The sequence below is a fragment of the Dermacentor variabilis genome, chromosome 3 (genome assembly GCF_050947875.1).
Source record: "Dermacentor variabilis isolate Ectoservices chromosome 3, ASM5094787v1, whole genome shotgun sequence".
Classification (NCBI taxonomy): domain Eukaryota; kingdom Metazoa; phylum Arthropoda; class Arachnida; order Ixodida; family Ixodidae; genus Dermacentor; species Dermacentor variabilis.
Genome location: NC_134570.1, coordinates 122,100,695 through 122,112,830, shown reverse-complemented (window position 1 = coordinate 122,112,830; position 12,136 = coordinate 122,100,695). Strand labels below are relative to the sequence as shown.

Sequence of the window (12,136 nt, the reverse complement as noted above, 5' to 3'; positions counted from 1 at the left end):
CTGAAATCCTGGGCCCGGCCTGTGGGCCGGGCCAGGCTGTCCGAAGCTTTCTTCAGCGGGCCCGGACCAGGCCCAGGATTGAAGCCATGGAGCTGGGCTGGGCTCGGGCTTGAAGCCATGGGCCCGGGCCAGACTAGGGCTCGTGAATTGGCCTATATATATACATACATACACACACACACACACACACACAGTCGAACTCACTTATAATTATACCAGTTTTAACAATATATCGATTAGAACAATGAAAAGCTGTAGCACCATCAACTTTTGTGCGTTTTTTATAGGGAAATAACCCGCTTACTACAATGTCCCCATGCCGCATTATTGGTTATAGTGATGAAGTCTGGCTGTTGGGTGTCCGGGCTGGAAGGTAAGGGAATGCGAAATTCTTGAAAAGAAAAAGGAAAATGTGAGCCACTGCACGATCGCCCACCACCCCAGCTGCCTCCACGCACTTCTCTCCATGAGAGATGCATGCCAGCCTCGTGCGCGTCTCTCCCATCACCCTTCCACCCCTCCGAACACGAATGGGCTGCGCCCATAGCTCTGCGTCACACCAAGACACGAATGGACCACGCCAACTGCACTGACAACACTGCCGGTACTGCATGGCACTGCTCCCAGATTGCTTGTAATTGCTCACTGGGCCATCGCTGTTGGTTCTTTATTCTATGGTACTCATTCTGCACAATTGTGCTAACGGATTAAGTCGCTCACGCTTGTCTTAGTTCGTTGCGTCGAAGTCGTTCTTGGCCACATTGTTTCTCAGCCTCATTTGACTTGCCGCCATAAGGAAGATGGCTGATCCGCCCGCTGATCATGGGCAATGCACGACGTTGCCAGTGAAAAGAAAGCGCACTGCTATAGATTTAAAAAGTAAGTGCTTTTAACCAATGAGGCAATCGTTGCGAGTGTGCTTGCATCGGATAGCAACAGTGATGGCCACGACAGCAGCGATGATGCGGTAGGGCAGGTTGCCTCAAAATTGTCTCCGCAAGAGGTCCTGTAGACAATTCAGTCCCTCATGGGCTTGTTTTCGTGAAGGACCTTCCGCTTCACTACGTGGAACAGCCGGATGCCTTGGAGAAGGATGTCGGCAAGCTTCGCGTAAAGAAAGCAAGGCGGCTTTCTCGTGCAAGCCAGTGGAATGTATGTAGCGAGATGCTTGTGGCAATCACGTCCCAGCATTTCTTTTGGATTTCTCAAGCTGAGATGCTGCCATGGCAACCTTCCCGCATCTTTTAAAAGGCACCTTTTGGGGCCACCAAAGCGATGCCTCGGCAGAGCTCGTATGTCGCTTGCCGCCCGTGACTCCTCTTTGCAGTTATAGCAGTGCCATTCTTGAGCACCGACAGCCGCAGCTTGTTAACAACACGCAATCGGAGTGCGCAGGAACCAGAGTTAAACAGTTAAACAAGTCAACACAATCAGAAGATGGATGGAGGAACGTGGTGGGGAGGAGAGCTGGCCTCTTCGCCATTATAGTTTTCTGGGAACTGCTATGCCATCGCCCATTTTGATTTTTTTTTTTCATGCGACCCAGTTATAACAATTATCAGTTATAACAATGTAATTTTTGGGGCACTTGAATATTGTTATGTTTGTTCGACCGTATATACTCATAAATTCACATGCTAATTGTCCTCATAGGACGAAATTGTGCTATCAAGGAATTTGCATGCGCACCAGCAGAGAAATAACACCACAGGCAATGTGCCAGGTCACTGATGTTCCCATGGGAGAAACAAAAATTTTGGTCTTTTATTGTTTATAGATTGTAGCTGATAGACCTCAAGTAGGCAAGGCTGACACATTCGGTACATTCTGTATGTAAAATATATATATATATATATATATATATATATATATATATATATATATACGTAAAGGCCAAGCCTGGTCATGTACACGCAGGCCCTGGCTGAGCTTAGTTGAATTGAATTGTGGCGTTTTATGTGCCAAAACCCCAATATGATTATGAGGCATGCCATAGGACTCAGGATTAATTTTGATCGCCAGAGGATCTTTAGCGTGCCCCCAATACACCCTACATGGTCTAAGCTTAGTAAAGAACGCCCGGGCCTGGGTCGGGGCCCGGGCTTGGGTCAGGGCCCAGGCTTGGGTCGGGGCCCGGGCTGGGCTCAGTCATGTACGCTTAGTTTGGACTGGGCTTGGTATCATGGGCCTGGGCTCGACTGGCCCAGCCTTGGGATTCATAAAGTGGGCCGAGCCCAGGCCGGGCCCAGGCCAGGCCCAGGCCGGAAAATCAGGCCGTGCAGTGCTCTAGTGTGTAGTACTAGCTTTTTCATCAGCATTGTCACACTTAGTTGTAATGCTGCACAGTGCCAGAAAATTTTGCCTTGTGTTTTGATGTCAATATAATGTCAATGCCAGGTCGACACTTTCGAGACCAAATTTAGTATCAAATTTTTTATCTGATAAGTGTTTCTGTCACTCATGATTGATTAGTGTGCGAGAAGTGTGTAGTAGATGTTCAACAACTCTGACAATAAGAAGGGTCAACATTTCTTTAATGCTCTAATGCAACAGTATTTAAAGGTCTTCCTTAAGTTCGAGCAGCAGCAAACTAATACAGTTAAACCTCAATATAATGAAGTCGGCAGTTTGCTTCGTTATATTAAAACTTGATCTTTCATGCAATAGGTGCAGTCCCGTCCCCCTCCCACGATGGATTTTTGTTGTATTGCAGAGGCTGCAAAATTTTTCAAATTATCAATCTGTTGGAAAAAAAGTTAATTTCAGTGATAAAGTACAACACTTTGTTGAATTTGAGCACCAGTGACAAAAGGTACGGTTTCATGCCGTGTCGACGATATCTTCACATTGGCGGTACCAAGCGGAGCTTGCCACCCTTTTGCATCTGTACCGCCTCTACGGCGGATTGTGCTGCCCGCAGTGGGACAACGCTATCATAAAAGTGCCGGCAACGGGGAGTGAACTCTTTGTCTGCCACTTGAGGTTACACAGCCTCTGGCACTGATCACACAGGAAGACAGTGCACTGTGCCACACCACCTCAGCTCTCCCAGTCTTTTCATACGGGGCAGATTACCTCCAAAACAGGGCGCGCGGGCTGTGTAGGCTCTCAGCCACACTGACAGCCACACTAGAAAAAGAGGTGCACATCAACTTGACAGCCCACTTCCTCACTCCCCCCCGCCCCCCTGCCCTTGCACATGCTTGACCATGTTACTCACTCCCCTCTCCACCATTCCCCTTGCTCACGTGGGAACGTCATCAAGCCACCATCATTCTCGAGTGCACACTTTCACGTGCACTCGAAGCATACAGCAGTGCGCTGGGCGCGATAGGATCCTTGCACACTTGCTTAGATATTGTATGGAACATGACACTGCTCCCCTTTGGCGGTCGCTCCACTTTGGGGTAGCATTGTGCAAACTTGGTGTGACCATGAAGACTGTTGAATCTTTGACAGGTGGCCAATCATGTTGCCCCTGACAATGAAATGGAGTGGACGGCGCCTGCTCTTTACTGTTGGCACCATGCGCAGGCCTTTTTTCTGTTGCGCAGATTGACCTTGCGATAACCCACTTGCCGTAAAGTTGGGATTGCCATTCTGCATTTTGGAGAAAAGCTAGAAAGCAAAATTTTGTATTCAATAAATAAAATATTGGCACAAAATACAGCTTTACTATTAAACTGAGAGCATCACTAATTCGTTAGTAATTCATTAGTTTTAGAGGGAAAAAAGCACTTGATTCTATTCAACAGAAATTCTATTGATAAAAATAATATTTTCCAGATCTTCATAAACTAGAACTGAGCTGTAATCATTGCTGACATATTAATTTGGTGTTTGCTTTAATAAGAGTATAATGTACTGTATGTATTGATTTCTATGTATCTATGCTACTGATAGCTTGCTATAGTCTAGTTATGCAATGCTAGGAGAATCCCAAGCATATGCAGCACCATACTTTCTTGCCGGAAATTTGTAAGCGTCAAGCTTTGTGAAAAATTTTCTGATATTTCACGTTTGATTCGATATTTGGCCTTCTTTTTCTTTATTCGATTCAGAATCTACTATTTAGTATTCGCACATGCCTACTAATGACCATTTTGCAGGTTGGAGGACTTCTCCACAGTAGTGGCCGAGGTGGGCAAGGCTTATCGCTGGGCACAGCGCCTCGCAGGCCTGGAGTTCCTGCAGGGCTCCGGAGCCTCTGTGGTGGCCAGCCACGAAGTTGGACGGGCTTTCGTGGAAGAGTTTGCGCGCTCCATCACAGCCCGCTTTTCAGCCCGTGTTAGCCTTTACGAGCAGCTTCTTTCCCTAGGTGAGAAACACAGCCGTGGCACTGAAGCCATCTGTTTATTCACAATGCTTCTGAGCAGAGCTCTGTTAGGTGAGAACGAAAGGATTCATACTGTGCATGGCAGGGTTCTTAAAAAAAAAACTTGTGTGGTGACTAACCAATGCATAAGTGCAGGTTATTTGAAAATTTTGTACAACTTGAAAGAAAGAATTGTCGTCTGCCTGACTGAGGCTTCAAATAAAATCCATATTGGCAACTCTGAAAGGAAGCTTTGCAGTCAAAGAAAAATTCGCCCTGGTCAGAGGATCAAACCAGGGACCAATGCCTTTCCGGGGCAGTCACTCTCTACCATCTCATATAACCAGGAGACGAGCAGGTCACACAGTGAGGGCAAATTAATTGTCAACACAAAGAACAGAGACACTGGATGGGGCCAGTCAGTTCTGCAAAAGCTTCCACGGAACTGATTTGCCATATTCAGAGTCCTTGTGATAACTTAACCAGTGTTTGTAAACAAGAATTCAAGATGCTTAGTTTGCTTTAAATGAACACTGATCAAGCAAAGATGTTTCAAGTATCGTGCATGAGTTAGACACAAGTACTTTAAGATCCCACTAATGTGAAGCTGTACAAAAAAGAAAAAATTGCAAGATAAGCGGAATTTCAAGATAAGTGAAATCACGAACATATAAGCCCGCTGACCACAAATAGACCGCATGGAGCCTCTTCTAAAGGCCACTAGTAGTTTTCTTTGTCACTTTGTCACAAATTGTGAAGCAGAACCATTCAATGCTGTGCTTGTAGTCTTCAAGGGCCAAGCTCAAATGTCCAAGAGGCGTTCTGAGTGCAAAAAGCGCAAAAGTGCAGTCTGTGTTCTTGCACATCTTAAACTTTTTTATGCGCAGTTTCTAGTTTTTTTTATTTCCTCTGACTCGGAAGTCTTCCGTGAACAAAATAAATCTGACATTTTGTCAATGTGATGTCTGTAGCAGATTTTAGAGCAGTTTTCTTACAATGCGGAACACGTTGAACGCAGAACCCTCAAAGGGCTAAAAGTAAGGTGGCCAGTACATTCGAATGCACATAGCGTTTGTCAGTATAATGGCTGCATACTTTTGTACAGTCTAATAAGCCCGTACAAAATTCAGAGACGGAGTACGCTTTGATATGAATGACAAAGTGAAGCTGTTTGATACTGTAACTAATAAGCCTGTGCAAAATCCAGAGACAGAATACTCTCTGATATGAATAGCGAAGTCAAGCTGTTCAATACTGCCTTTTACGAGGGATTAGGTAACCGAAATTTGCGGTTAGGGTCAAGGCATTTAGCCACCTCCCCTAGAGATCTGTGCCTGCTGTCATGCTGTCCTAAGTACTACGTCCCGTTCGTTGCACTTCTCACATTTAAACTCTCCGGTGAACTGCTTGTAGTGTTCCTGTTACTGAACTCCTGCCTCACACTGTTTGCCTGTACAAACTGCGCAGAAAAAGGCCTGGTGCAAGTTCCTGCGTTGCTGGCAGATCATTTTCCCAGCAAAGTGACCTCGGTGCTGAAGCAGTGGACACAGGTGACCCATGCCGACGTTGAGGTGAGCAGTCAGCGTCCCTTGAACTCTGGATGCGTCTCTTCTCGCTACTTAGTTTTGCCAATATAATCATGAAGTCTGGCCAGCATGGTGGGGTTTCTCGTGACTGATGCTTGGTGGCAGGGCACAGGCATTGTTTTGACTCATGCCCTCGTGGAAAATGTTCTTTGGTGAGAGTAAAAGAAAGGAAATGGCTCACATGCGAGATTGCGCATCATGCTTTTGAACAAAAGTAGAATGCAGAATCAAGTGACAGAGTGTTGTTCACACCGTGCTGTAATTTTCATATGCCTATTTACCACTGGTGACTCTTTCCACTCATTTAGCTATTTTGCATTACCGCTGATGATTTTCTCTGATTTCATTGTAGTATTGTAGTGTTGCCTGTATTGTAAGTTACCTTGTGACTAAACTCCTTGTGTAGCATTGTTACTGTTCACACTTTGAATAGCCTTTCTATGTATTGTTCTTGAGTCTAAACCTTTGTATTCCACAACTGCTTGGGCCTAAAATATTGGCTTGCGCAATTCTATACATAAATACATGCAATCAGTCAATAAATCATTCCATCTAAATACATAAATGAAGAAACGAAGGAATAGATTTTTCTTTAAAATCTATTGGGAAGAAAATATTGGGAGGTCAGCTGGCCCCTCTCGCCCCTTATAGAGCTAGCCATGCATCACATTCATTGTAGTTATCTTATTGTTATCACTTCTTGGCTACTTTACTTACCAATTTATAAATAGGAGGTAAGCTCTCATTATATCATACATCTTCAAATTGCTAGTGCCAATCACATGCCATATTTAGGTACATCATTTTCTCACTTCAGAAAAGTCTTTGTTCAGTAAAAGTAATGCTTTTTGCATTCTGGAACAACAAATGTAGTTTGACTTGACATTTGTGTTTAGTGTGAGCCCAGTGTAAGCCCTCGTTCCCTGATACTCATTTTCGCTGTGCTAGTCGTTGCTGTGAGTTTTGCTTTATAAGTACGCTGGAATCTTGATAAGCGGAAATCAGTGGAACAGAACTGCTGCTTGAACTGAACACCATCCTCAAGGTTGGTTGGTTTTGTATTCATGCAATGCTCAAGCATTGTTTCTCAGTAAATAGAACTCTCTATAAACAAAACCAATTTCCCTGGTACCTTGAGGTTCCGTTTAAAGAAAGTCCACTGTACAGCCGGACCTTGATGTAATGAGTGTAGTGGACACAAATATAAAGAATGATCAAATGTATCACAGTAATCCTGAAATTTGGTCAGCCATGCATATTCTACTGCTATAATGAAACTGAAAGCACTTGATACAAGGCAACATTGGTTATAACAGAGCAAATATTTGTTCACATGCAGCCTAAAATATGGCTTCCGGTAGTGAAAATGTCAAGTACTTGGAAAGATAAAATCAAAATGGCACATTTGGACACACATGCACGTCTTAGGTGGCAGCTTGGCTTGCATACAGTCAGCAAAGTAATGTGCCAATCCCATGGGATCATATAGTTGCATGTTAACGCCAGTGGAAAGTACATGTTTGTAGGTGCACACGTGCTACGTATTGGCGCGGCAAGCAACCAACAGGCCATCAAAATCGACAGGAGTTTACCTGCCTTTATACTTTGTTTTTCTTGCACTAGTCTGATTGTGAATGTTTTTATTAATAACAGTGTATAGAAGTGTGATAAAAATCTGATATAGTGAAGGTATTTTTTACCAGATGTGACTTTGTCACAATGAGGCTTGGCTGTATAACTTTAGGCGGAGTGGGTCACACTGGGCTGCGCTGTGGTGAGGTTTCGACACGAGTGAAGCAAAGGAGCTGTCAGAAAACGCAAACCTTTACGCATGTTTTTTTCCCGGATCTGTTGAAGCTTGACACTAGAGACTTATTATTAGTAGTAAAGGGGCATAGTCAGAAGTTGCGAGCACAGGTACTTGCTGGCCATGGCAAGGGAGCATAGCCTCTCTTTAAAAAAACTTTTTTCTTTTGTGCTGTATTCTCAGGTACTGCACATATCCACTGGTCGTTGAGAAGATGTCGCTTTGTCGTTTCAGAGCCACCCATCGCACAAGGAGATGGAAGAGCTTGGCCTAATACGAGGGGATGAGCTCGTGTACCAGGCTGTGCTTCGCCGGGGATCTGGTATGAGGACATGCTTTGCAGAAACAAGGAAAATGCTCCATATCAGCAATGAAATGCCGCCGTCCTGTTCTGCATGGTCGTTTAGTTAATCCTGAAAACCAAAGGGCTGGATTCAGCAGAATTACAAGAGAAGCTAATGTGTGCGGATGCAGTCGGCTGTAACATCCGGTTCATGTTCCAAGTGCATAAAAAACCTGTTTTCTTTTTTCTTTTCTTTTTTTTTTCATTGGCCGACTGTTTGTGCTGTGCAAAGTCCAAGGATGGCTTCACCTTTAAACAGTGGGCTACTTGTAAACCATGCTCCAGCTGCTTCAGCTCTGAGGCTACATTCCAGAAATGATGACTGAAGTTTCCAAACAAAGCTGGAGATTACTTTCTAAAGTCATTGCATATAGCAGCACAAGCATTTGTTTTTTAAAGGAAATATGCATTTATTTACTTTTTGTTTTCGTATGGGCTGCAACTGATAAATTTGGACCCAAACATTAGAAAAAAGGTTGTGACCCTTGCTTATTAATATATGGTGTTGCTTGAAGCCAGCTTCGAAAAAATACGAGTAAGGGCCACCGAACAGGAGTCCCAGTGCTGTCTTTAATAGAAGAAGATGCTGTTCTTTCTGGCTTCTAACTATGCACGAGGTTAGCAATGAGGTAACCATAACAACAAGTTATGGCAACAAGTCATATAAAAGCAGGCTGTTTCAAAGTACATGTACACCTGCCAACTCTCCCAAACATTTTGTAAATTTGTGAATTTGGGATCATTCGATGATTTTTCAAATGTTATGTTAATCCTGTGAAAAAGAAATTCTGTTTGCAAAAATGTTTTGGAAGATCTTGAAAGATGGGACAGGTGCAAAATTGCAAAAAAGAAAATGCATATAAGAATGAAATTGCAATGGCATCTGCACCACCCTGTTGTTGCCACGCAAGGCACTGTATAAAACACAGATGACTTGCAGTGATAGGTCTATTTCGGAAAATTGCCGAAGCAGGTGAAATCAGCAAGAGCTAAGTCACTGAAAATGTCACTGTGATCTAAACACAATGTGTTGCTATTTGTCAGTAGCTGCTGGTGCAGGATGCGTCCCCCTCCCCTCCCCCGCCATACCACCACTTCTCTAATGCTCATGGAATTTTGATGAATTTGGGAGTTCACAGGTTGGCAGGTATACAAAAGCCATGGGGCAGAACTGCTGCCGCTGTTAAAAGGGCCACCAAGTTTCTGCTTCGGGGCCCTTTATTAATGCAGTTAAACCTTGATATAATGAAATTCCCATATAATGAAGTCCTACTTAACTTTTTATAACTTGTTTGTTCATAGAATGCCATGTATACTGATCTACAGTGTAATGAAGTGTGTTTATACACGATTTTAAGACAGTTGACTTCTGTTAATTTGACCCTGACAGTACCAACGAAGCTGATAGAATTATCTGGTGGGTCAAATTAACCCAGATGCAGAAAAAAATGTCACACCACACCGCTAATTCATTTGGCATTATTTTCCCAATCCAAACGTGCCCTCTGAACCAAACATACACCCACTTTTTGTGTGTCTAAAGTGGAAAACTAACATAGAAAGGGCAACTGAGAGCATACCCTGCCTGTGTGCCCTGATATTAATTTAGAGGTGACCAGCAGTGCCGAGATGTCCATGGCTTCGTGTGCACTGTCTTCCCGCACATTTAGCGCTGGAGGTTGTGTAATTTCCAGTTTCAGACACATGTCGAAGCAAGAGGCAGATGAAGCATTCACTCCCGCTCTGCCTGTGCTCTTCATGATAGCGTCGTCCCACTGCAGGCAACACTAGTAGTCACGGCAACAAAGTACACACGAAGGTATTGCAGGCCTCGCTTCGCAACTCCAATGTGAAGACATCGTAGACACAGCATTAAACTGTATGTTTGGTCGCCGACTCTCGAATGCAACAAAATACTATTTTTTTTTCATTCAAATTCGGTTTTTCCAATTGTCCTATAATTTGAATAATAATATGGCCCTTTTTGCGTAAGACATATTCGTTGGCAGCTGTACTTAAAGGAACACTAAAGGCAAACATTAAGTCAAGCTAAAGTTATAGATTAGTGCTTGGGAATCTCTAAGGCGTTAATAATATTGCGAACAGGGACTTAGTAATCGAGAAACTGAGGTAAATGCAGGACATGATTAGAGACTCCCCTGGGACATTCAAGCACTTGCGTGATGACAGAAGCACTCCTCAGTTAAATTCTCTCACTAGTACTCAACCACTCGTTGGAAAAAAGATCATTGTATTGTATTAGAAGATGAAATAAAATGCTACTTATGCAGTCCTATTTCATTTTTAGAAGAAAGAACAAATTGAAATTACCCTTGACAATGACACGTGCGGTCGAAGTGTTTAGTTTTCGCTCGACTCTGCACCACCCACGTTTTCGCGTTCCAGTACTTTCCCGATAGCGCACTGCTGCACTGGTTTTGCTGGCTCGCGAAACTCGCACAAACTGCAAGTAGCAGAGAATTCAACTTCCATATTATGCCCGAACAGTCTACGCCACTTGACCAAAAAGCAGCTGTGGCGGCGAATCCATCTTGGCTCGGTGCGGCTGTCTGCAGGGCGCTGTTTTACTCACAGACGGCAGCAAAGGGCGGTGATGGCTTATGCAACATCACCACTCCTCCGGTTGGGTGGCGGGAGATCTGAATTTCTAAAAAGGTATTCGGACCCTTCAGATGCAATTTTCTTGTAAACTAAATCCTTTCTTGGCCGAAAACAAGCGTTGCAAGGTTTCTGGAATGGTATTTAAACAGTCCACGTCGACTTCTTATTTGCCTTTAGTGTCCCTTTAATTTAACAAAAGGTTTAACTTCAATATAACGAAGTACCGATTTTACCGACTTCATTATATCGACGTCTAACTGTATACATATATTTTCTTTGTTCTTACAACCCCTTCTCTCTTGCGTGCAGCCATGGTGAAGGCCTTGGTGCTGTTACGTGACAACTACCCTAGGGAGGCACCCCTATTTCTGCTGGTGCTTCAGCTGCGAGAGGAGTGCTCCAGCCGCGATGATGATGCGGTCAAGGTAAGCAGCACATTGTTTATCGTGCACTGAGCCTCGCACAGACAAGCCTGCACATGCGAGCAGCTCTTTATCTTAAGGTAAGATAGGGAGTGGGAGGTAATTACAAAGCAGTTGTTATTAATGGGAAGCATTCTTGTTCGAGTCCAGCCACTTTTTGGCAGGCAAGCCTATCTCGCCATTTTCGTAGGCGGATCTCGGTGACAGTTCAGTCTTAAGTTTTGTGCTCCTGGGGCCACTGGATATGTGTGACTGGGTTTTAGTGTGATTTCAGTCTTATTATCTTGCCATTGCAAACATGCTGTCTTGCTTAAGGTAAATATAAACACTACAGCATGTAATCTCTACTTAACCATTTGCTTCACAAAAGTTACACTGTGAATACAACCGTTCTCTGCAAATCATAATGCTGCACATTACGTAGGTGTCACCTACAGTTGAGTCTGCCAAATTTTTGTGTTGCATTGCCAGCAAGTAAAAAGAAAGACTCGCCTGAAGTAAACAAAGCAGCCCATCCACTTTATTTCACAATGTGTTTTTGTTACAAAGTAGAACCCCATTCAGCAGACAAAGCATGGCCCCACGTGTCCTTTTTGGCGCTGTTGCTTACATGCATTTACAGTAGAACCTCGTTCATGTGTTTTAGAAAGTGTCGGAGATGTGTTGAAACAAGACAGACGAAGAATTCGCTCCCCACTATTGACACTTTTCATGATAACGTCCTACTGGAGGCAACAATATCAGCCATGGAGGCATTGTGCAATGAAAGCATGGGTGGCTTTGCTTTGTACTGCCAAAGTTAAGATACAGTCGCCGACCGTTTATTCGGACTTCACGGGGACTGCGAAAATGTCCGAATAAACAGGTGTCCGAAAAAGCAGATTAAGAAAAAAAAAATGAAATCCTTTATTTCCACGCACTTATTCGGGCTCGGCAGTAGCCTTGGAAGAAATCGTGAATGCGCCGTTGCACGCTGTTCCGTTTACGCGCAATCAGATAAGCCTGAATCTCGGAGAGGGTCGTACGGTCACTATTGGCGGC

General features: G+C 44.0%; 1 protein-coding gene across 3 annotated transcripts in view; it reads left to right on the top strand.

Annotated features, from left to right (window-relative positions):
- thoc5 (THO complex subunit 5) overlaps positions 1–12,136 on the top strand; it is a 78,566-nt gene that overhangs the window by 62,942 nt on the left and 3,488 nt on the right. For all 3 annotated transcript variants that reach the window (XM_075686289.1, XM_075686287.1, XM_075686288.1), the window contains 4 exons: positions 4,110–4,318; positions 5,783–5,886; positions 7,943–8,030; positions 10,983–11,098. In XM_075686289.1, the coding sequence (XP_075542404.1) occupies positions 4,110–4,318; positions 5,783–5,886; positions 7,943–8,030; positions 10,983–11,098 (517 nt within the window). The remainder of the gene's footprint in view (positions 1–4,109; positions 4,319–5,782; positions 5,887–7,942; positions 8,031–10,982; positions 11,099–12,136) is intronic.